At 60.8% G+C, this 27007-nt stretch overlaps 1 protein-coding gene across 1 annotated transcript in view; it reads left to right on the top strand.

The window, feature by feature from the left end:
* The first annotated feature begins 1486 nt into the window (after positions 1 to 1486).
* The window catches only part of TNS2 (tensin 2), a 50871-nt gene continuing 25350 nt past the window's right edge, over positions 1487 to 27007 (top strand). Inside the window, 3 exon segments of the mRNA XM_030554516.1 lie at positions 1487 to 1661; positions 20771 to 20882; positions 21973 to 22010. Of these exon segments, the coding sequence (XP_030410376.1) occupies positions 1566 to 1661; positions 20771 to 20882; positions 21973 to 22010 (246 nt within the window). The 5' untranslated portion in view covers positions 1487 to 1565.

The raw sequence follows: 27007 nt of genomic DNA, 5'->3' as shown, positions 1-27007 counted from the left end.
TCGCTGGACCCCACCCGCTGCCTATTGGCAGGGGAAGCTCTTTGACCACAGGAGCACTCAGGGGCACAAGACACAAAGAACCAGTCGCAGTCTGACCCGGCAAGACGGATACAGGGTGGAGGGGGACTAGGTGCCCAGAGGGAAGTGAGTGGGGCGGAGCGGGGAATAGCCACCATTAGGGCAGGGAATAGCCCACATCTCCTGATCGCTGATCTAAAGCATCAGCCATGAGGCCACTGCTTAAAGCCGCGCATGTCCCCTCCAGCCCGTGCCCCTGCCCCCCTGCCCCCGGCCGTAACCCAGCCCCGTCAGAGCCGCGCTGCCCAGTGGGACTCAGCTTCCTCACGGCAGCAGGAAGGAATTTGTCGCCCGCCTGCTCTGGGATACTCTGTGTCGACACTGGTCCCTCACATCAGGGCAACGGTTCTGACCCCCTGACCCTTAAGGCCAGGGCAGGGAAGCCCAGGACCCCGCAAGCTGCAACTGTGGTGCTGCTGGGTCGCCGGGCCCCGATCCCAGCCCACGCCTTCCACGTGCAAGAGACTAAATCCACCTTCATCCCAGCCCTGGCTCCATCCGTGTACAACTGCTCCAGTGCCCCACTCCCCAGCCACAGCTCGGAGGGGCACTTCCACACACCAGGCCAGGATGCCTGGGTTCTCACCCAGGCTCTGTCACCGGGAGGCCTCAAACAACCCCCTTCCCTTCTGCTGACCCACGTGGGTGGAAAGCTCCATCAAGCCCTTGGCATCATTAGCAGTTAATTAATGAGCAGGTGGCCAGCAAAGGCAAGCTGCAGAGGCCCCTACCCACACCTATGACCTGGGGGTGGGGGTGCTCTAAAACAGGGGACTGCCTCTAGCCCCCCTCCTGCCGGCTCTCCCAGACCTGCAGCTTGTGTGGTGGCACAGGGGTGGGGCGGATGCCTTGTTCCTCCACTTCTCTCCTTATCTGATCTGCTTCCTGGCCATGTGGACGGCCTGGGAGAGATGGGAAGGGGTGGGTGGGTGAGTGGGAAGCAAAGTCATTCCTCCTCTTGGGAGCTGGGCTGAGGGTCTGCAGCCCCAGAGCCGGAAGGCTGGATGGAAATAGACGCACACATAGACACACACACACATATATATATCTACACAGAGCACATATATCTATTTGCTCTGGAGGGGTTTCAGAGCAGAAACATGTTTCCAATTAGCCACTTCCACGGCTTGGAATCAGGCACTGAAACTAGGATCCCTTCACCCTTAAAATCTATGCCCCCCACCACCACCCTCCGCACATCATTAGCCCCAAAGGTTAAGACGCCTTCCCCATCAGCTCCTGGCCTGGCTGCATCTCGGAGATCTTCTGTCTCCACCTGTTGACGGCCCCAGCGGCGTGAGCTTGCAGCTCACCCTGGCATGGCTGACTTTGCTTTGGCACCAGACGAAATATTATTAAGCGACTGTGTGTCAGAGCAGAGGGGGGAGCAGGGCAGGAGGTGGAGTTTTCAAGGCAGTTTCAAAGAGCCAGAGGAAGAAAACAGCAGCGTAGACGGAGGAAAAGCCGGAGGGAGCGGTGGGGACCTCATGGGCTGGGGCAGTGGCTCCAAGTGCTGGGGATACGACTGCTGCCAGCCACCCCGGGGGAACAAGGGCAGCCAAACAAGAATGCAACTGACCAAGGTGTGTTCTCAAAATTGCGCAGCAAGGGGTGTGGGGGAAGGGAAAAGGGTCAGATCATATGACGAACAGCTTTAGGGAGGGAGGAAGAGCTGCGGGGGGGGGGGAGAAGTGCGTGTGACTGCGGGGGGTTCACCGTCAGGGGATGGGAGCCGTTGTTTTGCAAAAGGTGACGCGATCTAGCGGGTTAAATGGGAAACAGGAACTGGGAACTCCCTGGATTGGCCTCCGATTCCCAGCATGAATCACTTACCCTACGGTGCCTGGCCCCCTATCTGCACAGTGAGGGTCCCAGCTCAGAAATCCCCCTCCAACAGCTCCTGAGGAGAGGGGACCCAGGGTCCGTGGTAATGGAGCAGAGCAGGGCCCAGCTGGTCCTGTGGCTAGCACCAGCTGATTCAAAGGCAGGGGCAGCCCTCCCCAGTATGGACTATTATGCAATCAACATTGCACCAAAGAAGAGCCTTCCTGACCCCCTGTGACTGGCATGTGCCCTGAATTAAATCCGTGGATTTACATCCTTGCTAATAACAAATACCAACTAGGACCAGCGCATGTTCCCCCAGAAACAGCCAATCCTTTTTTTTAACCCCAAAGTCCCAGCCATTTCATGAGGCAGTGAGTTCCGCAGGCAGATTAGGATGGAAGGATGCGCTGGCCAACGTTCGGAGGACAAGAAGTGCTAAGTGTGTTCAAAGAGGAGAGGACATTGCTTTCCTCCTGCCTCCTGGGCTGCCAGAGGGGTTTGAGCCACCCCTCCCATGGACCACATGTTGGGGGGGGTGCCGCCCGTAGCGAGGAGGCTGCTGTGTCAGGGCTCCCCATTTCACCCGACGTGATGGGTTTAAGCGCCAAGCTGCGTCAGGGAGGTGAGAGAGCTGCTGAACGGGGACTTTTCCAGCTGGGAAAATAAAGCCCCTTTCTGTGCTGTTTGCATGTTCCCCAGGCATGGGGCCTACCCAGGGTTTGTGTTCCCCTGCCTGCATATTTTAATTCCTCCCTAGGCTGGGAGCTCTCGCTTTCCCTTTCTCCAAGCCTCTTTCTCTGGCCTTCTTGGCGCCCTCTGATTCGGAGGACGTTCTTTGCATTTTTTGAGGTTAAAACCTGATTTGAGGGGATTTTGTGTTTGTGTTTGGCCGGAGCAAGGGGAGCAGAGTGCACATGGGTGAGATCCAGTCGGGGATCCTCACAGATGTCTAATTCACAGGGAGCGGGGAGGAGGGACCAGGGGGCGCTGATGGGGGCCACTAGGAGAGGGAGCATGGAGAGAAGTGTGGACTCCAGGGCTCGTGGAACAAGTAACTGCTAGGAATCTACTCTGCTGGCAGGAAGCTACTGGAATTCAGCAGGACCAGCTGATGGAATCAACGGGGCCAGAACTGCCCCTGGAGATGACGGGGAAGCAGCGTGGTCTAGCAAAGGCAGTGTGACATATTGACTAGGGCATTGCAATGGGTGTCAAAACCCTCTGGGTTCTCTTCTGAGCTTCCTCCCTGATGTTAGATGAGTTGCTTCCCTGCTCTGATTGCCTCAGTTTCCCCTCTTTGGGGCAGGCACTGCCTCGTGGGCTGTGATCTCTGTTGAGAGGAATGCAAATCGCGAGTGGACGGTGTTTTATTTTACGCAGAAAGTTAGTGACTAGATTTGCCGTCTGCAGACGGACCATGGAGCCTGGGGTATATGGATGGGAGATCCCTCGGTATAGCTAAAAATGTCACTTATCTGAGCACAGCTGATGGGTGGAACACAAGTTGCAACAATGCGTCATTTCATCTCTTCTGAGCTAATTGAAACAGCAGCTGCCTGGGGTTTCAATGAAGTCACAACCCTTCAGTGACTGGGCAGAAGTGGCAGCACGAGAGGAAAACAGCCCTTCCCTGCCTACTCTGCACCCACCCTCTTGAGTCCTTGACGTGAGCTCCAGCTGTGGGACAGAAGGCTGAGGAGACCTGTTCCCAGAGCTTCCACTGGCCCACTGGGTGATGTTAGATAAGTCGCTTGCGGTGTCTTCCCCTTTGCTGCCTTGAGGAGCAGGGACTGTGTCTGTGGGGCCATGATCTTGTCCCCGGGGCCTCAAACTGCCATACAAAATCACTACCAGCGGCTTGTTCTCCCATTGCAGGGAACTGGAGGGCAGGAGCTTGTGGGGGTAGAAGCAGCGGCTCGGATGCCCAGGGAGCAGGCCGACCTGATCAGCAGGGAGTGGCTTTGCAGAGTCACCCTTCTGCAGAAGGGAAAGTTTGCAGGAGAATTTCAAAGGCCTTGTTTGTATTTGGGACTCAGCCATCAGAGGCCAGGAACCGATGCAGCAGACAATGGATCTCGCCAGCTGCACTGGGTTAGCCGCACCAGGGCAAGCCATGGCTTGGTCTGAGTCGGGATCTGTTACACCCCATCCCTTACTGAGCACTTCCTGCAGCAGAGCCCTCCACAGGCCGTAAGGTGGGGCAGTACCATTAGCCCCATTGCACAAAAGGGGAAACTGAGGCATGGCAAAATGACTTGCCCAAGGGCACACAAGGAGTCTGCAGCAGAGCAGGGAGTGGCACCTGGGTCGCCTGTGTTGATGGCTGGTGTCCAGCCATACCGCCTGCCCACACTGGCTGCTGGCCATTGTCTGAACTGGGCTAATCCCCAGTCTAGACATGGATTTCGGGGGCAGCCTGGGGTGTGTGCATCAAACCCAGGTGAGGTCTCTCAAAGCCCTGTTATCATGGCGTAGCTCCTGGCCATTTGATTTCATCTCACAGCACTTTGTTTAGCTGCCAGGCAGGGGCCTTAGGTGAGAGTGCCAGAGGAAAAGATCTCACGGATGTCGCAGCAGTGGTAGGGTAAGGCTGGCTGGCAAGGTGATTTCCACGGGCCCATCACCACGGCATCTGGGCATTTTACAATCATGAATGGATTTTATCTTCACAATATACCCTGTGAGTAGGACAGGACCATTGCTCCATTTAGAGAGGGTGAAACAGGCCCGGAGAGGGGAAGAGAGCGATCTCGAGATTTTTCCAAAAACCTGGAGATAGAGCCCTGGGCTGGGATTCAGGAGACCCAGGTTCTACTCCTGGCTCTGCCAGCAACTGTGGGCAAGCTACTTTGCCGCTCTGTGCCTCAGTTTCCCCCTCTGAAGAAATGGACAGTAATTCTGTTTGCGCTCCCCTCCCATTAGCCCGCAGAAAGACATAGAGACCCTCAGCTGCAAGAGGCTCTCCATGCAAAGCAGCGTCGCCGCGTGTCCTCTGTTTCTGAGAATGGTGTCGTATCCCTCAGAGCCTGTCTGGCCAGCGGGCGGGGGGAGGCTTGAGGGAGGAAACTGCCTGGGGGGTAGAGGAACATGTAGGCCCAGCTCCTGTGTGCAGTGGCACATGTGCTGAGTCCAAGCCAGGACTTTGCGCAAGGCAGCTGGGCTAGAGGGAACCGCAGGGTCTGTCTAGGCCAGACGTGGGCAAACTACAGCCCACAGGCCACATCCGGCCTGCGGGACAGTTCTGCCCTGCCCCTGAGCTCCTGCCCCAAGAGGCTCGCCCCCCGGCCCCTCCCCTGCTGTCTCCTCTCTCCCGCACAGCGCAATGCTCTGGGCTGTGGGGCTGCAAGCTCCCGGGGTAGCGCAGCTGCAGAGGGTCTGCACGGTGCATGGCTGACTCCAGCTGGGTGGCGTGGCTGCCTGTCCTGGTGCAGCTGCGCTGCCAGCCACTGGTGCTCCAGGCAGTGTGGTAAGGGGGCAGGGAGCGGGGGGGACGGGGTTGGATAGAGGGCAGGGGAGTTCGAGGGGCGGTCAGGGGCCTGGGGTGTGGATGGGGTGGGGGTGGTCAGAGGGCAGGGAACGGGGGGTGTGAATGGGGGCAGGGGGGCTGCAGGCGGTCAGGGAGGAGTGGTGGGATGGGGCAGTGGGGGGCAGTCAGGGAGAAGGGGTGGTTGGATCGGGCGGCGGGGGGTAGTTTGGGGCGGGGGGTCTGGGGGCAGTCAGGGAGAAGAGGTGGTTGGATGAGGCAGGGGTCCCGGGGGGCTGTCAGGAAGGAGAGGGGGGGTTGGATTGGGCAATTAGGGGTGGAGGATCTGGGGGCAGTAAAGGGACAGACAGCAGGGGCGTGGATGGGGATGGGGTCCCGGGGGCATTGTCAGGGGGTGAGAAGGAGGGGGGTCGGATGGGGACAGGGGCTCAGTCAAGTCTGGCTGTTTGGGGAGGCACAGCCTCCCCTACCCGGCCCTGCATACAATTTCTGAAACCCGATGTGGCCCTCAGGCCAAAAAGTTTGCTCCTCCGCTCCGGTCTAGGCCCAGCAGCCTCCATAACAAATTATCCAGCCCAGCCAAACTTCTGTCCCTTGCTACAAGCAGAGTCTCTGTAGGGCCGTGGTGGGGAGCTGAGTCTATCGAAGGGTTAATGCTGAGCCCCAGTTGGTTCCAACCCGGAGATGTAACTTCTCCTTGCCCCCGTGGGAGCTGAGGGGCTGGTGGGGTGGAGCCTACACCATGGGCTGGACACCCCCCAAGCCCAGCCAGGCCCCAGGGCTGCGAAGCAGTCGGGGAGTTTTTGGGGAGTGGGAGTCGGGATTTTACACCCCAGACATTATCATGGAGAAGGAGAAAGACGAGGTGGCAGGCTGGAGGCCACGGGGGCTCCCCTGTAGGGCTCCTGGGGTGGGCGAGGCAGCCTCTGAAGGGGGACAGCAAGGGAGAGCAGAGAATGGGAGGGGTCCCTAGCCCATGCCCACCCCCTACCCCTAGATCCCACTCCACTCTCCCATCCCCGGCCCTGTCCTGCCCACCCCCAGCCCTTCCAGCTCCCTGCCCCAGCTTGCTCCCAGGAATCACCCTGCCCCCCATCATCCTCCCAATGCCCCTGCCCCATTTCCACCCACAGGCCCCCTGCTCCATTCCCAGCTCCTGCCGGTCCCACATGGAAGCATGTGCCTGAGGGGTAAACCCAGCCAGGTGCCTGTGCCCACCCTGCAGTGAGCCAGGCCGGGCACAGCAGCTGCTCTGACAACCCTGTTGCTCTGGCCTGGCGCTGCCAGAACGTCCTGGAGCCGGGCCACAGGCCTGGCAAAGCCAGGACCCCCTGCTCAGGTTACTGATCTCAGCCGCCCCCTTGCTCTGCCCCTGGCCCCCCACCCAACCCTTCAGCACAGCCACACCGAGCTAGCCGCGTGGGCAGCGGAGTGAGGGGAGCTGGCAGGGACCCTCGTGAGCCAGACTCCACAGGCTGCGCTGACGAGGCTGGCAAAGGGTTAATTAAGGACATTCCCCCCACACACACCAGTACCCCCAGGCTCTCCATACAGAATAGAGAGGAGACTGGTTAGGAACTGGTACCCGGGGCCAAGGGCTCCGTGGGCAGATCCAGGGGCACCGTGCTAGCCCAGCCTCTGGGGCAGGTTGCACCTATTGCTGATGCCGGGGCCGGTGGCCCTGGCTGGCCCTTCACCGAGGGACCTGAGGCAGGTTACAGTGGCTGGGGCAGGGGGGTTAGAGCTTTTCCCCCTGCCAACCAAGCTGCTGTGAACCCCACTCTCTCTCTCCACAAGCCCCTCATCCAGCCCTGCCCCTGTGTGCCCAGCTGGCATAGAGGGCACAGTCTAGGCAGAGACCCTCCCCCCAGCTGGAGAATGGGGTTGGGAGTCACCAGCCCGTGCCCACCACCATACTCCTAAGTCTCAGTGGGCCAGTTAGGACCTAACTGAGACCCAGCAAACTCATCTCATGTCACATACACACACACACTCACACGTGTTCCCAGCCTGCAGCACAGATTCAGGGCACGCGTGCACACACACACACACACACACACACACACACACACACACACACACACACACACACGTGTTCCCAGCCTGCAGCACAGATTCAGGGCGCGCGCGCGCACACACACACACACACACGTGTTCCCAGCCTGCAGCACAGATTCAGGGCGTGCGCGCGCACACACACACACACACACACTCACACGTGTTCCCAGCCTGCAGCACAGATTCAGGGTGCGCGTGCACACACACACACACACACACACACAGTCACACACACACACACACGTGTTCCCAGCCTGCAGCACAGATTCAGGGCGCGCGCGCGCACACACACACACACACACTCACACGTGTTCCCAGCCTGCAGCACAGATTCAGGGCGTGCGCGCACACACACACACACACACACACACACTCACACGTGTTCCCAGCCTGCAGCACAGATTCAGGGTGCGCGTGCACACACACACACACACACACACACAGTCACACACACTCACACGTGTTCCCAGCGTGCAGCACAGATTCAGGGCGCGCGTGCACACACACACACACACACACACACTCACACGTGTTCCCAGCCTGCAGCACAGATTCAGGGCACTGGGCTGCCAGCGAGCTATGCCCTGGGCATGGATCTGTCTCTGTCTGCACTCCCCCAGCTGGGAACATGTATGGGGAGAGGGTGGGTAAACCCCTTCCTAAACCGGCCTCAATCCCTGGCGCCCCTGCCCTACTCTCAGGCTCTACAGCCCCCGGGCATGGATTCTAACCCCCCCAGGCCCTGAGGAAGCTGGATCCAGGCCTGAATCCCAGCAGCCAGCACAGACAGCCTGGCCCCGCTCCAGCTCTGATAACAGCCTTCCCCTCCTCGGAGCAGGAACAGTACCCTGACAGGGAGCCTGGCGTGATGGAGTGACAGTGGCCAGGACACCGGATGCAGGCAGCTCAGCCAGGCCCTGCTCAGAGAGGGAGTTGGCCATGGTAGGGCTAATTGCCTGTGACGAGCCCATGAAGGAGGCTGAGATCGGCAGCCAATTCCCGCCCCCCTCCCATTTCCTTTCCTCTGATATTTAGCCCCAAGGGAACCGCTGCCAAGATAATAAATATGTTCAAAAATTCCCCTGAATTGGCAACAAGCCCCGCTCGCTCACAGCTGCACAACAGAGATCGGGGCCCTGGTGTACCGGAGACTGCACAGCCACAGCCACAGCCACAGCCAGTGAGTGGGGAAACTGAGGCACAGAGCAAGGCAGGGCCTTGTCAAAAGTCATGCTCTGGGGCAGACCCAACCCAGAGCCCACATCCCCCTCAATCTACTCCAGCACTCTGCCCACTGTGCCACACTGTCTTCCCTTCTACTTGGCTGTTGCGCACATCGCTGAGCACCTGGGCACCTTCTGAAGACGTGGCCTCCTGAATGGCGGGTGGGCAGACTCTGATTCCTGCCACTGATCGCCAAGCACTTTGCAAACAGGAAGCCCCACCCCACCTTAGGGAGGGGTGGACGCTAAGGCCCAAGGACCTGGCCGAGGTCACACAGCGAGGCATTTGCAGAACATCCGAATGCTGAACTTCTAGCATCCCCCGCTCCAATCACTAGTCCCAACTCCCCTCCTCGGCCTGGGATGAGAACCCAGGAGTCCTGACTTCCAGCCCCCTGCTTTAATCACTAGACCACTCTGCCCTCCCAGAGCTGGGATGAGAACCCAGAAGTCCTGATTCCCAGCCCCCTGCTCCAATCACTAGACCCTGCTCCCCTCTCAGAGCCAGGAATAGAACCCAGGCGTCCTGATCCCCCACCCCCTGCTCTCCTCACTAAAGCCCACTCCTCAGTACCAGACCTGGTGAGACACAAACAGCTGATGTGCTTTGATGCTGTTCATTCACCTTCGGGGCAGCAGAACCAGGCGGGGCTTGTTTCACGCCCTCTCCCAGGTAGCAGCCCCTGGTGAGAAAGGCAGGTACGTAGACTGTCAGCTCTTTGGGGCAGGGGCTGTGTTTGTGCAGCCCCTAGCACACTGGGGTCTTAGGACGAGATTGAGGGGGCACCGATAATCCAAATAAGAATAAGAATAAAACTGGAGCCCCTTTGCCAGATGCATCTTGCCCCATGCAGTTTGGTGCCTGCCCACAAGGTGGTGCCCCATGACCTGTGCACAGAGCCCAGGGGCTGATGGCACAGAATTTGCTTCCCCGGGGACTTGCACTGGGGATGCCCTGGCGAGCCTGGCTCCAAGCCATGGAGGTCACAGGAAGCCGGCAGAGTTCCTCCCAAGCCCGGCTCCTGAGTGCTATGGGCCCTGCCTTCACCTGGGAGAGCGGGTCAGGGCCAGGATTTGGGAGTCAGCAGGCAGAGCGGGGCATGGGCGCAGCTCGAATGCCAAGTTGGGGGCGTTAAATGGGGGTAGGGGGGCAGCACAGAGCACCTGGCTGCTCGGGCAACTGCAGCTACCTCCTTGCTAAGAACTTTATCAGACCAAGCAACAGTGTGGTCTAGTGGGCAGAGCACTGGGGTCTATTTCTGGCTCTGTCGGTGACTTGGGCAAAACTCCACCCCCGCTCTGTGCCTCAGTTTCCACTCCCATCCTATTTGGATGGCGAGCCTTTTGGGGCAGGGGCTGTCTATGCAACACCCAGTGCAAGGGGCCCCTGGCCTCAGCCCGTATTGCAGGTGAGGGTGGGTAAAGGGGCAAGGCCCTAAATCAGTTAACAGCCTGGCCCCTCACGTCCTTCGTTACCGTGCTGCCCCCTAGCTGGGAGCATCCTGGGGCCAGAAGAGGGAAGGGGTCCCTGCCTCCCCATTGGAACAGAGATTTCATGAAATCTCCCCTGCAGGGAAGAAGCTGCCGATAGCACCTTGGTCCAGCGAAGATGCCTATTGCCCCTGTTCCCCGGCCAGCCCTGCGGGGGCCGCCCCAAGGAGCTAGGTGGAATGAAAGGAAAACACGAGGCCGGAGGAGCGTCAGAAACGGTCCCGGTTCTCGGACTCTCCGGAGCGCAGCTGGGTTTCAAGGGGGCTTCAGACACTGTTTGGGGTCAGACACGGGGGTCAGGACGGGACTTGGGTCACGTTTGCACCCAGCCCAGCCCAGCAGGGGATACGGGCCAAGTGCCGAGCATGGGGGGCAAGCGTTGGCCCCAGCCCAGCCACTCTGTCCAGCCTCTGACTCCCATGAATCCAGGGGCCACTAGCCCCAGGATTCCTTAGGGCCAAGAGGCCAAGCGATTGATCCCTTGACATTAACGCTTTCTGCGCCTTGCAAGGGAGGTCCCAGGCCTGAGCTGCGTGAGCCGTTATATTAACACTCCCTGCAGCTGCTGGGCTGCCTGTGTCTGGGGGCTAATCTCCCCCGCTGCCCTTAGATGATTTCATTTCTGTGGCAGGAAGCCAGCACGCTCAGCCTCCCTGCAAGGAGGGTGGGAAAGGGGGCCGGGGCGAGCGGCTGAGGGAGGAGAGGGTGTGTTTTCCTCGCTGCTGCTCCGGGTTAAGGGAAGCCAGGGCTGCATTCTGGAGGATTTGCTCTGACCCAGAGGCCCAGGAGTTTCCCCTAAGCAAGATCGCCAGTGGAATAAGACAGAGGAGACACCGCTGTGTCCGGCCAAGGGGGAACGGCTATGCCCGAGCCAGCTGCTGGGCAGCGAGATTAGCATGAAGGTAGGGACCGGGCAGAGCCCTGGGCCGGCGGGCAGCTGTCAGCCCCGTCATGGGGCGATGGGGTGGGGAGGATGGAGCGATGCTGGTTCTCTAGGCAGCCATGCGGGTCCTGGGAATGGGACATAGGATTTAAGGCCGGACGGGACCACCAGGTCATCGGGTCTGACCTCCTGTGCCTGCCAGGCCACCAAACCCTCTCCTCCCCGCATGCTACACCCCACAGCTGAGTGCAGACATTCCCTGGGGGAGGGGGAGCGGGAGCGGGGTCAGGGGAAGCCCCTGGCCCTCTCTGCTGGGGGAGGAGGGGTGTGTCCGATACAAGCAGCTGGTCCTTAGCGTACGGTTTAAATCAATGCAAAAGCTGCAGGGCGCTGGGATTTGTCAGGGAGAAATGGATCCCAGACTCATCATTAGAGAGAGCTGGAGACTGGGGCAATCATTCTTTTTCTTTCTTTCTTTCTTCTGCACCCCAGTGCTGTATTCACTAGGCCACATGGCCTCCCTATAGTACTGCCAGATTCTGATCGTTGTTATCCCCAGTGTAAATGCAAAGCAATGTGAATGGAGTGACTCCAGATTGATACCGGTCTAACTGAGAAGAACTGGGCTCGAGTTTTATTAGAAAGCAGCGTCATTCAGGGGTTGAACGCTGCCGGCCGCGGCGTAGGGGCTTGAAGTCACTTCCACTCTTTCTCCAACCATCCATCCTCTGTGTTTATTTAATCGGTGCAGCCTGATCTGCCCCTTCATTGGAAAAGGGAATGGGCCGAATTCACCACTGGCATAAGCACAGGCAACTCCACTGTTACAGCAGGGAGGCCTGGATTTGCCGGTGCCCCGCACGCTGTGCCTCTCTGCAGAGCTGGCGGCTTGTTTTGGAGCCTGGTTGGGAGCTGAGGGCCTGTGAAATTCTAGTCTGGAGTGGTCCGTTCCGTCGCCGCGGCTTGCTGGGTTTGAGGGCACAGAGCAGCTGGGCTGTGGCAGCACCGCATGCCTCGGTGCGTGTGAGAGAGCATGTGAGGAGGCGCTGGCGGGTGGATCGATTGGCGTGGTGGTGTACAAAAGCTGCTGAGCCAGTTGCAACCCCTAGTGTGAACCTGCTGCGTGAGCCCTCGTGCCAGACCTCTGCACCAGGGTGTGCAGCTCCGTGTGTGCAAAAACACCCAGCGGGGGGAAACCTTTAGGCTTGACTTTCGCCTCCCTAGGTCTTCACACCACGCACAGTCAACCTGTGGAACTCATTGCCAGGTGATGTCGTGAAGGCCAGAAGTGTAACCGGGGCCCAAAAAGAATGAGATATGTTGATGGAGGATAGATCCATCAATGGCTATTAGCCAAGATGCTCAGGGACACGATCCCCATGCTCTGGGTGCCCCATAACCTCCGCCTGGACACCAGGGGATGGGTCGCTTGATGGCTGCTCGTTCTGTTCGTTCCCTCTGAAGCATCTGGCCCCGGCCACTGTCGGAAGACAGGATCCTGGGCTAGCTGGAGCCCAGGGTGGCCGTTCCTATATGGACTCAAGACCTGCCAGATCTCAGCATTTGCCTCCTTTTGCTCTCCTTGATAGCTGGTTCCCCGGCCAGGCCTGGGCTGAGTCGCTCCCCCCACGGCTGTTCCCAATAGGAACAAGCAGGCAAAGAGAACCGTTTTCCAGGTCTGGAAACCACGTGGTTCTCTGGAGGCGAGGGGACGCCCATGCCCCATCTTAAAGGGGCAGCTGCCACTCGGGCCGCCGATCACTTCCCTGGGCTGAGAAGAGCTGGAAACCAGGCTGGGCGGGTGGGACAACGCGGTGGGGGGGTCCCTGCTGAAAACTGCGCCCCCTCCAGGCTTCTGTGGGAGACTGCAAGTGGAAAGATCTTTCCCCCCACAAAGCCTCTGGCCCTGGCAATGCCAGTTCAGCGCTGCAGAACAAGAGGAGTGAGATGGCTCTCTGGGGTGCTCCAGATGGCTGCAGCACCCCGGAATCGTGGTGCTCCCCTGCACGTGGGCTCTGTGCATTCTTGGCCTCCGGGCGAAGTTTCAATGCTGTCCTGCCCCCAGGGCAATGGGGAGCAAGGATCCTGTCCACAAAAGGGATGCTAGTAGCCCAGGGAGGAACGAGGTGACTTGCGCTGGGTTGGTACCATGGGAGGAGTCAAGGCTGCTTGGATGTAGCATGCCTGGTAGTCAGAGCAGGAAATTGGCTGGCAGGACTCCTGGTTCTATTTCTGGCTCTTCTGTGGGCAGGTTATTGCATAACCCACTGCGGGGTGTCACACCCCTTCCTCCTCTGTGGCCAGGGCCGCTGTTGGAGGCAGAGTGGTGCCCCAGAGAGCTCACAATCTAGCCTGAGGATGGGAGGGGAAACTAAGGCACAGAAAGGGGCCATGACTCGCCCCGGGTTCCCCAGCAGGAGGGATGGAGCCGGGCCTAGAACCCAGCTGTCCTGAGGCCCAGGCCAGTCCCCTGACCTCTAGAGCAAGCCAGTCTCAAAGCGCAGGTGTCTCCTGCGCTTTGAGCCCTTTCCGGGGCATGTGCAGGGGATTCTCCAGGCGATGGGCATCAGGACTGATCTGAGGTGCTTGGGGAACAGGCAGTGTTGGAAAAACTCAGGACGGAGGGAGCTTGGGTTTGCACGAGAGCTCCACTCCCCCGCCCAGTAATTAACCCAGGGCCAGGGCGGCAAGGAACTGCGGCGGGAATTTGCCAGGGGCTGGTTAATTAGCGGGTCACAAGATTCCAGTGGCAGCCCCTTGGCACCCTCCCAAGGTGCCTGCGGCCCTGGCAGAGCAGAGACAGCGGAGAGACACAGCAGAGGCGTCAGGCCAGGAGCAGGGGGACAAGCGCGGAGCAGGGAAGGGGGAGGATGGCAGAGAGAAATTCAGGCCGTCTCAATTGTGCCCTGCAATTCATTCTCCAGAGCTGTGTCCACTCTGGCTTGGAAGGGGGAGCCGCACAGGGAGACGGTTCCCCCTGGGGCCCCTTCCCAGTCAGTTTGCCCCAAGATCACCCTGATTACCCAGGAAGGAGCACCCCTTCCCATGCTGCCTGCCACCTCTTTGCCATGATCTGCCCCCGTCCATCCTCGCTGCTTTGACCTGTGCACTGGGCCACGTGGACTCTCAGCCTTCGGGGCTGGAGCCTGGTTTGCTCCATGTCTGTACAGCACCTAGCGCGTGGTGGGTGCTATTGGCCCAAACTTGCCTGATCCCCCCTTTGCCCGAGACAGGATCTCCAGCTCTGAGCCAGCACACAGTGACCGGAGGCGAATGCTTGTTTAGGGGCTGGGAAGTGGAGGGCTGCCTTTTGCTCAGGCGCTCTACATCCCTGGAGAGGCAACTGAAAGGGGGAGAAAAGAAAACAGGATGTTCAGGATTCACACACACACACCCCCCGGCCACTCTCGCAGGGCTCCGCCATGCCCCTCGAGTGGGCCAACCCCACCAAGGCTGAAGAGCTGGAAAGAGCCCCTGGGCTAGGAGAACTGTCCCATAGGCTACGTTTACATTCAGCGGCCCTGGGTTCGAGTCCTGCCATGAGCCACCCACGGCTGTGTCCTTACAGGGGGCTGAGTTCCTCTCTCGGGTGGAAGGGAGAAGTGAAAGCTGATCTGGCATCTTCCAGCGAAGGCCTCCTAGCGGGAATCCCATGCCAGGGGGTCTCTGAGTGGGGCTGGGAGCTCTTGGCCTGGGGGGATGGTATCTGTTGTTGGATGGGAGGGCCGGAATGAATTATTCCTGTGCGTGGGGAGGGAGAAGGTGTCAGGCCCTGACTCTCAGGCTCTCTCTGCTGCCGGGAGTGAGAGAAGGTGGGGGCTGGGGACTCCTGTCCATGTTTGGGGCCTGCCCGCCCCAGGTGACAGGGGGCTGCTGACTCCTCCAGGCCTGACACTGAACTGCCTCTGGGAAGGGGCCAGCAGCAGCTGGGTGTCCCGAGTGCATCGGTGCTCAGCCCTGCCCGGCCCACGGTGCCGCGTGCGATCCTCACCAATGACAGGATCCGAGATGTGTGAGGTGGCCGTGCCAGAGCCCAAGCCCAGCCGTGTCCTGGCGGCCAGGCCCCCGCCTGCGGTGGCCTTCGCTTTGACCTCAGCACGAAGGGAAGCGGCTATTGTGAGTCAGGAAACACCAGCTCGTCCCTTCGTCCTGATCCCAGCCCCTGGGCCGGGTTCTGGCTCATTGTTTCCAGCCTCACATCCTATCCCACGCGCCCTGGCCCCCTCCGGCTCTGAGCGGGCTGGGCTGCTGGGGCAGTTAGACCTCTGCGGCTGGGACGGGCTGAGCCCACCGTGCTGTCTGGTGCCACCCTGGATGGGGCTGCGTCGGCGCGGGCGGGCACACTCCCTGGCCAGCCCAGTACCACGCCCGCTGCCATGAAGCCTAAGAACACCGTGGAGATGCTGCTGAGGGCGCTGGGGAGGCGAGAGAGCACCCGGGTGCCAGGCTCCAGCAGGGTAGGTGTGACCCTCCCTTGCCCCCACCCCCCAACTCAGCTGACAAACCCACCAGTCCAGGGAAGGTGAGGGTGGGATGGGGTGGAGAAAAAAGGATCAACTCCTCTGCAATGGGGGTTTGGGGTGTCAGCAACATAGGGGGTCACTTGGGGGACAAGCCCCTCTCATAGGATCTAGGGGGGGTTAGCCATGGGGCTCACTTGGGGGTCAAATCCCTATCATAGGATCAGGGGGGATTAGATATGGGGTGCAGGTGTGGGGGGAGTCTAGCCCCTCTCATAGGCTCTAGGGCAGTCAGTCACGGGGGGGCTCCTGTGGGTCCGACCCTCCATTGGTAACCAGGGTAACATGGAGATGGGGGGGTGCGCTAAGGGAGGCCAAGCCCTAGCCAGTGGGAGGCGCTCTGCCCTGCCCGTGCAGCGGGAAGGATGTTGAGGGTGGGGGCCACGTGTAGGTCCCGGGGCCGTCCGAAGGTCCCGCGTCCGGCTGACTCATAAATAGCTTCTAGGAGGGCCTGGCCTTGTGACGGGGCTGTCAGGGCGCCGGGGCTGTCAGGGCGCCAGGCCTGTGCTAATCGGCATAACCCTGGAGCGCGGCCCAGCCAGAGCCATTCCAGGCTTGGAGCAGCAGGAGGAGAGGCTGGAATGTGGGGCCTCTGCTTCCCGGGGCACAGCACGGCCCGGACGCTCCAGCTAGTCCCCTGGGCCGGATCGCAACCCTTCAGTAAAGAGTGCAGCATGGTCCTGAGCCCTAACGGGAGACAATGAGCAGAGATGGTGGTGTGTGTACAGCAGGGACGCTGGGTGGAAAGCTGGGGTCAGGGTGTTGCTTCCCAGGCCTGGCCCTGCACATCTCTGGCCGATGCACAGCGCACAGGGCACCGGCCTCCCCTCTGCCACCCTGCTGGGCGATGCCCACGGCTCTCCAACGTCCGCCCCGCCTGCCTCTCAGGGAATATTTGGGGGGGCTGATCTGGAGCCAGTGCGCCCCCTCCTGGGGCTGCATTTTCTGACAAGCTTCACTGGGGGAAGCTCAAGCCTCTTTCCCTCGCTGGCCATCCCCTGCGTGAAACGAGTTTGCTGGGTCTCAGCCCAGGTCCTAGCCAGGTGGTGTTGCCAGGCTGCACAGCGGGCTGAGCCCATAGCCAGGGTCCGTGCCAGGTTTGCCCCCTTTCCCTGCCCCCACAGCACTGCTCTCGCTTCTCTGCCGTGATGACCCATGCCAGCTGGATTCCAGCGCGCTTGGGCAGGGTAGTCTCAGGCACTGCTTTTGCTGTGTAGACAGCCCCACCGTTTATACGCTCCCAGCCTAGGCGCTTTGGGGATTATAAAACACTCTCACGGACGGTTCTAGCACCAGCGTGGGCGGCTGCGATCGGGCGACGGTGGCGCAGGCACTAGGAGATGGAAATGACAGAGACATTCTCTGGCTGGCCAAGGGCCGTGGCTGAGGCTTGGTGCACACAGAGGGTTTTACCAACCTGGTAATTTTCGTGGAATTGGTTTCCAAACGAGAAGCGAGATCCCTGGATTCCGGGCAAGACATTCCCAGGTTCCCTCCCTCCTGGGTACCTGACCCCACATGGGAACCAGGAAGTGAAACTGACAATTCTGCGGGGAGGGGAGTGAAACGGATCAGCGTGGTTTTGGGATCCCGTGCCAAGGGATTGACTGGACGGGAGGTCTCTTTGGACCGTTCAGTTGTGGCCTGATCCGTGGCCCAGGGGAAGAGAGGCTGGTTCTCACATCGATCGTTTGACAGGGCCTATTTTAAGGCCGGGCACCCTCCCTACCCGCTCCCTGCCAGCCATTCTCTGAGCACGGGCGTGTTTCCTGAGCAGGGAACACGGAGCTCAGCTTTAGGGGAACCTCCCATCCCGTGTATAGCTAGACTGAACTGCAAGGGCCAGTGTCTCTGCTGTGGCCTGGTGTGGGTGCCGGGGGGCATCGGCACATGCTCTTAAGGGGTGCAACAGGGCCCTGCCAGTCTACTGGACACCAGGAGCGACCGGAGAGGGGCGGCAGGGCAGAGACTGTCTATGGGGCATCGGGAGCTGCCGTTCTCTGCCAGCTATCGAGGGTGGGGGGTGAATCTCTAGAGGGAGGGGGGAACACATACTCCCGCCCAAGGGTCATAGCATGGATGTCTTTGCCCTTGATCCACCCTTAGGGTGGCACTCACAGGGGCGCTACCCCGGAGGAGGTGCTGGGCACACCTGGCTGCTCCTTGTCTTGTCCCCCCTGCCAAGGGCAGGGCGAGGGGGGTAGAGCAGGGATGGGCCAGGGAGTGACGCCAGCTTGGGCAAGGGAGGGTGTCTCTCATGTTATAGGGAACCCTTCTCCCTCGCTGCTCTGCCAGCTGCCCGGCCTCCCTCAGGCTGGCGGGGAGGTCACAGGCTCAGGCTGAGGAGGCCTGAATCTCCCCTTTCCCGAGTTGAGTGGGGGCTGGATCTGGGTCCTGGCTCCATCCCTCCCTCTGCATTTCTCCTTGTCCTTCCTCCCTCTAGCCTAGCTCACAACACCCCCCTCCCAAACGATGGTGAACGGGCCCCAGGCACCTAACTCTGCCTGCAAGTGGGTGCCCTGCTGGGGGCCAGCCTGGGGCATGTGGATGGGCTGGAGTATGCCCAGTCCCTGGGTGATGCCTAGAGGCCTGCAGGCCCGGGGACGAGGGCCCAGCTGTGGGTATGACCCAATGATGCTGGTACGCTGCCCGAGGCGCGGGCACTCAGCAGGCAGCATCGTGACCCGAGCCAGTGAGTAAACATGTTGTTCTCCCGCCCGGTTCCTGGACTCGGCTGGGAACGGGGAAGGGCTGGCGGGGGGGGAGGAGGGCCCTGACTGTGTCGCAGCTCCCCACGGGTAACGATTGCGAAAGGCAGGCAGAGCCGAGCCAGATCCCTGCTGTATTTCACCGCCGGCCTGGGCAGAGAGCAGCCCGCCCCGAAGAGAAAGGACGCAGGGTGGGAGTGCCCTCTGCCCACCCCCATGCCGGCGCGTCTGGAACAGGATGCTGGTAAGCAGTGCCGGTGCGCTGCGGGTCAGCCTGGCTGGGCGGCACCGCCCACGGCCTGTGCTGCCAGGGGTCGGGGCTGGAGGCTGGTAGGGTTTAAGGATGCGAGGGGCAGGGAGTGGTGCATGGGTGGGGGCTACACCATGTGCGGGCCAGCAGGTGTTTCTGATCCTGCCCCGCCCAGTGCCCGCCGCCGTGCAAGGACGCTGCAGTTCTTATATGCCCGGCTGATGGCACGAGGAACGGGGGAGGGGATAAGCCATCTAAGTGACCTGGCGACTCGGCTGTCCATCAGCCCAAGCTAGTGCCAAGCCGGCTGCACAACCGTGGTGCCCATTGCTGGCGTATCTGAGCCCCCCCCGAGCACCTGTCTGGAGCCAGTGGCTCGGCTGGGCGCTCTCTGTTGGACACGGACCCATGGGTGACTGTGGCGGGTCCTGTGCCAGGCATCCAGCTCAGAGTGAGGAGGGGGCATATTAGCACAACAGGGTTTAGCCCCCATCCCCACCCCCCGATCTCGCTGGGCCCTGCCTGCCTTCTCCACATCTCGCTGGGCCGGGGCCCTTGTCCCACCCCCATCTCGCTGGGCCCACCCTCGATCCTGCCCTTAAGAACGAGCCTTGTTTTCGCAGAACACGCCGGGCAACAAAGCGGGCGATTCATGGCTATTTATAGCGCGGGCGGCCATGCCCGAGCCGGCATGAATGGCCCATTCAGCGCGGTTTACACAGGCGCAGGCACAAGGCCTCTTTCCGTCACCCCTTCCCTTCCCTCCCTCCCCAGGAACGAACTACATGTCCCAGGAGCCTCCTGCCCTGCCTGGGGGGGCAGCGGGGGTGGGGGAGTGGAGGATGCCTGGCTGATTTCAGGCATCATTAACCAGATGGGGGGAAAGCCTGGCTGGAACCAGTTTGGCGCAGCTCCTGCCAGCCTGGATTGAATGGCTTGGCAGCCGGGGGGGGGGGGGTAGTTGGCTCCAGTGTCTGCTGGATGGTGCGATGGAAGAGAAAAAAGCGGGGGGCTTTGGGGCCACCCTATGTCTTTCCTGAACTGGTGACCAGCCCCGGAGTGGGGTTAAAGGTGGGGTGAGGTTCTCAGCCCCCCCCACCTCCCATCACCTTCATATGCAAAACCCAAAGGGAAGCGTGGCCAGACCATGCAATGGGGCTCTGGAAGCAGCAATAAACAGCCCCTGCACTTAGGGGGCAGCAGTAGCAGGGCTGGTCTCTCAGTGGGGCAGGGGCTGTCTTAGTTTTGAGGGCTTTCAGGGCTAACCCCAACGAGGCCTGTTAACTCGGCCCGCCTTCTAAACCCACTCACCTCCCACTGCAAAGGTGGTGGCATTGCTGCTGTTACGGCAGCAGGCGCTGCGAACAGGGTCCTATCGCGCCGGGTGCTGTACATATGTACACAAAACAAAGCTGTCCTGCCCCGTAAAGCTCATGGGCCAAACAGACCAAGAGTGAGAGGGGAAACTGAGGCACAGAGCGAATAAGTTACTTGCTCAAGACCACTGGTAGAGCTGGGGGTAGAACCCAGGTGTCCTGGCTCCTAGTCTAGCACCCACCCCTGTGCCTCGTTCGCTGAGCCCAGTGGTAGGCTCTGGCAAGTGGAATTTGGCCCTGTGTAACTGACCCCTCCCCAGCAGAGGGCCGGTGCGTGGGGGCAGGGACAGAGACTCTGCGGGGAATCCATGGCATTTCAGACCAATCCCACACACACACACACACCCCAGCCGCACGGCTGGAATCCGGCTCCTCGAGAGGCTGTGTTTCCGGCCAGCCAGCTGTTGCGTTTCTGGCTAATTGGTGCTGCACTGTGGGGCTGGGAAGCCAGGAGGGGGATGGGGGGATCAGCGGTTGGGAGAGGCCCCCTGCACCTGGCAGGACACATTCCCTGCCCCTCCGTGCAGAGCTGACAGTCATTGGCCCTAAGTGGCGCTCGGAGGGGCTGGGGGAGTGAAACTTGGCAGTAATACCCTGCGGCGTAGGGCCTGCTATGCCCGGGGACTGGGGCATGGAGTGAGCTGTACAGACCGAGTGCCCCCTGCAGGTGGGTGTCCAGTGCCCTGTCGCGCTCTCCTTTAAGGCACCTCCAGAGAGGCAGTATGACCTAGTGGCTGAAGCACTGACCTAGCACTCAGGAGACCTGGTGTCTCTCCTTGGGCCCGCCACTGTCCTGCTGGGGGACCTACACACTGCTCTCCCCATGCTTTAGTGACCTCAGTACCAATTCTGCCATGTGTTTGCCTCCGTAGCCGGAGAAGGTGCCCGAGCCGCACAGCTTCAAGGAGAAGGCCTTTAAGAAGAAGAAGAAAGCGTGTGTGGTGTGTAAGGAATCCATTGAGGCACTGGGCCTCGTCTGCCAAGGTACCAGCCCCCATCGCCCTTGCCCTCCTCAAACCCAGTCCGAGGGATCCCAGCCTGGAAACCCGCAGCCTCAGCAGCCAAGTACCCAGGGCACTAGCACCAGGACTCGCACTTCCAGCCCCTGGGCTCACCAGGAGCCAGGCCCTAGTGCACTAGCACCAGGACTGGTACTTCCAGCCTCTGGGCACACCAGGAGCCAGGCCCCCGTGCACTAGCACCAGGACTCACACTTCCAGCCCCTGGGCTCATCAGGAGCCAGGCCCTAGTGCACTAGCACCAGGACTCGCACTTCCAGCCTCTGGGCTCACCAGGAGCCAGGCCCCCGTGCACTAGCACCAGGACTCGCACTTCCAGCCCCTGGGCTCACCAGGAGCCAGGCCCTAGTGCACTAGCACCAGGACTCACACTTCCAGCTCCCGGGCTCACCAGGAGCCAGGCCCCAGTGCACAAGCACCAGGACTCATACTCCCAGCCCAGGGCTCACCAGGAGCCAAGCCCCAGCACACGACCACCAGGACTCACACTCTCAGCCCCCGGGCTCACCAGCAGCCAAGCCCCAGCAGACAACCACCAGGACTCACACTCCCAGCCCCCAGGCTCACCAGGAGCCAGGTTGCAGCACATGAGCACCAGGACTCATGCTCCCAGCCCCTGGGTTCACCAGGAGCCAGGCCCCCATGCACTAGCACCAGGACTCGCACTTCCAGCCCCTGGGCTCACCAGGAGCCAGGCCCTAGTGCACTAGCACCAGGACTCGCACTTCCAGCCCCTGGGCTCACCAGGAGCCAGGCCCCAGTGCACAAGCACCAGAACTCACACTCCCAGCCCAGGGCTCACCAGCAGCCAAGCCCCAGCAGACAACCACCAGGACTCACACTCCCAGCCCCCAGGCTCACCAGGAGCCAGGCTGCAGCACATGAGCACCAGGACTCATGCTCCCAGCCCCTGGGTTCACCAGGAGCCAGGCCCCCATGCACTAGCACCAGGACTCATACTCTCAGCCCCTGGGCTCACCAGGAGCCAGGCCCCAGTGCACTAGCCCAGCTGCGCAGGGATCTCCCTTTCACACCCCCTTTTCTCTCCCCTACAGCCTGCAAGATCGCCAGCCACAAGAAATGCGAAGCGAAGGTAGGAGAAGGCACGATGCTAAACTGGGGGCAGGGGGGAGATGGCTAGGCCCAGTCTTTGGGACCATGTCCCTTCCTGGCCACAAGTGATGGGCAAACCCAGCTGACGGGCACCCAAAGCGGCAGACAGGGGTGTCTGTCCACAGAGGGTGACCCCAGTTCCACCCTGCACGGCCCAGCGGGCACATGGCTTGGAGCACTCCCCCCGCTCCAGTTCCCAGGCCATGTTCAGTGGGTACTGGGGGCCCAGCGAGGGATCCCCAGAGGCTGCAGCCAGAGGAGATGCTCACCAGCCTCGGGGAGGGTTGCTCTCCCCCATGGGGCAGGAAGAGGATGGGGACCTGCCCCCCAGAGGGCAGGAAGAGGCTCCTGGTGGCAGGGAATGGGGGAGCTCAGCCAGGGAAGGGAGCCACTGTGGGTGGCAGCTTCAGCACTGCAGGAACTGGTCCCTGTGGCGCCAGGGGGTTGGGGGAGGGAGGGATGAAACAGCCTCAGTGACCCAGGCTCCTGCCCTGTTTGCTGGGGGATCCAGGCTCTTATCTCTGCCTGAACCAGCAAAGGGCAAGATAGCAGCTGAAGGGAGCACGTCTGAAGAGCAGCAGGAACATGGGGCCATGGGAAATGTCCTGAACCCAGGAAGGGCAGAGTGGGGGCCGGCAGCATGGCCGAGCAAACATTCCCCAGGGCTCTGGCATGAGATGTGGAGTCCTTCCCTCTCAGAGAGATGGACCGTGGCTGCTAATGCCAGAACGGGTTTCTGGGGGCTTTCTGTGAGCTACGCTGGGAGAACTCAGATTTACTGGGGCTCTGGCAGGGCACTGCTTTAGGGAAGCTCACAGCGCTGGGGTCCCAGCAGGGCACTGCTTTGGGGAAGCTCACAGCGCTGGGATCCCGGCAGGGCGCTGCTATGGGGAAGCTCACAGCGCTGGGGTCCTGGCAGGGCACTACTGTGAGCAGGGCACTACTTTAGGGAAGCTCACAGCACTGGGGTCCTGGCAGGGCACTGCTGTGGGGAAGCTCACAGCACTGGGATCCCAGCAAGGCACTGCTGTGAGGAAGCTCACCACCCTGGAACACTGCTCCAAGCTTTACTCTCATCCCCTCCTACCACACCTGGCTTGAGACCCAGTGCCAGGGACGGTTTCGCATGGCCCAGTACTCGGCACGCTCCAGGCTTTGAGCCCTGTCTGCCGGATGCAGGTGGCCCCATGCTGAACCCCACGGCTAGCTGCAGCCCTCACCGTGCCAGAGCCCCTGCGTCTCTGGCCCTTTAAACCTTGGTTGTGTAATTATGGTTGCGCGGAGCTGGGAGTTTTTCTTGGCCCTGGGCCAGCGTCTGCAGCTGGAGGCTGCTGGTTCTCCTCCGGGATTTTCCGGGGCTCTTTGCTCGGTGCAGACCCCTCCGTCCGTCCGTCCGTCCAAGGGGCGGAGGGCCATGCTGGAGTCAGATGAGGGGAAGGCTGGGGGTGAAGGGAGAAGTAGTTGAGCGAGGGAGGAGAGGATAGAGGGAGCAGAGAAGATCCTGCACAGGAGGCGGAATTGGGGGGCTCCTCCCATGCGGGGAACAGCTGGATGGAGAAACCCGGCATCCTAAAGACGAGCGCCACCCTGCCCTGCTGACCCGCAGGTAAAGCTCCGCTGCTGACAGCCAGGGGGACCTGTGGGGACAGGACAGAACACCCCTCTGATCGGCCCTCTCCGCCCCCTCAACCGGGGGCAGCCTAGGGCAGAGGAGGACCTGATTGCTAAGAGGACTCCATCTCACCAGCCCCTTTGATTGCCCTTGGGCTTTGCCCAAGAAGTGCCTGTCAGGGGCATTTATCAGCTGGCAGGAGGTGCCCGGGGGGGGGGGGTCCAGAGCCAGCTACGGGGAAGAGTGGGCAGGGCTGGGCTCCATGTCCCAGCAAGCACCCTGCCCAGAGGAGCTATCTCCGTTCAGTGCGCTCCGGATGCCAGGGTCCCTTAGAGGTGAAGTTACGCTGAGCTGACACCTTGTGAGAGGGAGGTTTATAGACTGAGGCATTATCTAGTGCAGTGGTCCTCAAACTTTTTTACCAGTGACCCCTTTCACACAGCAAGGCTCTGAATGCGAAACCTGCCCCCCTCATAAATTAAAATCACTTTTTCTATGTTTAACACCATTATAAATGCTGGAGGCAAAACAGGGTTTGGGGTGGAGGTTGACAGCTCACGACCTCCCCGTGTAATAACCTCATGACCTCCAGTTTGAGAACCCCTGATCTAGTGTGTAGAGGACTGGCAGCAGGACTCCACTGTTCCTTGCTCTGAGATGGAGTGAGGTCTAGTGGTTAGATGAAGGGGGTTTGGGGCCAGGACTCCTGGGTTCTATCCCAAGCTCTGGGAGGGAGTGTGCTTTAATGGTTGGAGAAGGGGGGCGGATAGGGAGCCAGGACTCCTGGGTTCTGTCATTCGTTCTGCTACCGACACAGTGATTCCACAGTACCTGCCACACTCTGTGCCTCAGTTTCCCCACCTACAAGCTGACTTTCGGGGAGGGGAGGGTGAAATGTGGCAGTTGGTAGAAGCAACATGCTCTTCAAACACTGATCCTGTTTGTAGAAAGCGGGGCTGAGGGAGCAGCCAGGGGGACCCCTTTCCACATGGCCCCTGTAGCTTTCAAGCCCATTTGCCTCACTCCCAGAGTTTCTGGTTACGGTGCTTTTCCCACATCTCAGCCCCCTCTCCGTCCCGCAGGCCGAGCCAGATGTTTTCCCAGGCTGAAGCTGAGAGGCAGACCGGGGAGAGGGGGCAGGAAGTTTGCACTGAGGATGATTTGTGCGACACACTTTGCTCTGGACAGCAAATGTTGTTCAGACAGAAACTGCAGGAGGGGAAGGGAGGGGAGTTAACAGGCCGGGGGATGAGGGAGAGGATTGCAGAGGGATGCAAGGTCACTAGCAGGCGCTGCGGAGGAGATGGCTCTTGCACCAAGATGGGACAGGCACCAAATGCCTAGCCAGGACGAGAAAGAAGGAGGGAGAGGAAAGGAGATTGGATGTGTGAGAGGATCCTCGGGTGGGATGGGGAATGCAGGCCGGGGGATGGGGTGTCAGATCAGGGAGGGATTTGGAGGTCAGGGAGGAGGACAGGCCCAGGGGTGTCAGATCAGCATGGGGTTCGGAGGGTCGGATCAGTGAGGGATTTGGAGGGCAGTGGGAAGCACAGGGTGGAAGGGTCAGATCAATGTGTGGCTCGGGGCAATGGGGAGCGCAGGCTGGGGGCGGGGGGGTGTCAGATCAGTGAGGGATTTGGGAGGCAGTGAGGAGCACAGGCCTGGGGGTGTCAGATCAGTGTGGGGTTTGGAGGGTCGGATCAATGAGGGATTTGGGGGGCAATGAGGAGCACAAGGTGGAGGAGTCAGATCAGTGTGTGGCTCGAGGGGGATGGGTTCGGAGGTCTGATCAGTGTGGGGCTCAGAGGGATGGGGAGTGCAGGACAGGAGAGGGGGGCTGGATGGGAGCTCAGTCCAGAGCAGGGCGGGGGGCCAACCTGTGGCTCTGGAGCCACCTGCGGCTCTTCAGAAGTTAATATGCGGCACCTTGTATAGGCACCGACTCCAGGGCTGGAGCGACAGGCACCAACTTTCCAATGTGCCAGGGGTGAGGGGCTCACTGCTCGACCCCTGGCTCTGCCCCAGGCCCTGCCCCCACTGCACCCCTTCCCAACCCCTCCCCTGAGCCTGCAGTGCCCTTGCTCCTCCCCCCTAGAGCCTCCTGCACACCACAAAACAGCTGATTGGGAGGTGCGGAGAGGGGCGGCGGGAGGTGCCGGGAGTGGGGCGGGGGAGCTGATGGGGGGCTGCTGACATATTCCTGTGGCTCTTTGGCAAGGTACATCGGTAAATTCTGGCTCCTTCTCAGGCTCACGTTGGCCACCCCTGGTCCAGAGGATGAGCTCAATGAAGGGCTCGAGCAGGGGGAGGCAGGCGGCCTGGGGATGGCAGGCTGCTCCGGGGGCTGGAGGGGTTTCAAAGCCTGGAGGCTGAGTGGGTGGGGAGAGCTGTTGGAAGGAGAGGGGGCAGGGGGACGTGGACTCATTTCTTCTTATGCAAGAGGCATCCCATAGCCTTTCTCCTGCCAGTTCCTTCCTAAGGGAAGTGCCCCCACCCCCATGGCTCTGGGGGGAGCATATAGGCCCAGCCGGGGGCGGGGGATGTACCTGGCCACTCAGCCCCACAGCTGCCTGGGGAGGGCAGGCCGCGGGGTGGCACTCAGTTCAATCCCTCAGCTGGCTCGTTAAAAGGCCCATCTAATTTTACGACCATTGTTAACAGAGATTTATGTGCCCTGACGGATTCAGTCTCATTCTCCAGGGTGCGGGCGGTCAGGAAGGAATCCCCTCTGCACAGCACGCCAGGTGTTTTATGGGGCGGGGGGGGGGGCAACAGTGACACATCTGGTGTTGGACACAGGATGCCGTCCCAGGGAGACCCTGGCTTGGCAGAACCCACCTTCCTAATTCTACCTTCCCTGCCTGGCGGGACCTCTGCATGCACTGTAATTAGGGGCTTGTTGGTACTCGGTGCTGGCATGCGGGGCTGTGGCGCTGCCAACGCTGGGATGCCTGGGGCTCTGCCCGGCCCCAGTTCCACTAGCTAGTGCCCAGCCAGCCGTGGCTTGTCCTCTCCCTGCACAGGACCAGCACCTCCGTCGGCTGATGTGCCCCCGACTGGCATGGGGAATGAGAGAGGGTGTCTGGGGGTCTGGCTGCAAATGCGGATGAGGGGGTTCATTCTGTAGCCATGCCCTGTCTCCCAGAGGGTTAGGGGCAGAAGTGTGGGGATGGAGCGCGGTTGCGGGTCCCTTTTGGTTCTTAAGTGCATTCCTGCTGCTGCAAAGATGTCCAGGATCTGGTTCTTGGTCTGCGATCCCCATCCCCTCTCTCCCCCCGAACCCCTTATTGATCCAACATGCCCCCCTGCCCGTGTCTCCATTACGCCCCCTCTGATCCCTTCTGTGATCCAACACGCCCCCCCAC

The sequence above is a fragment of the Gopherus evgoodei genome, chromosome 3 (genome assembly GCF_007399415.2).
Source record: "Gopherus evgoodei ecotype Sinaloan lineage chromosome 3, rGopEvg1_v1.p, whole genome shotgun sequence".
Classification (NCBI taxonomy): Eukaryota; Metazoa; Chordata; order Testudines; family Testudinidae; genus Gopherus; species Gopherus evgoodei.
The sequence above is the reverse complement of the archived record's forward strand: the minus strand, read 5'-3'. Positions and strand labels throughout refer to the sequence as shown.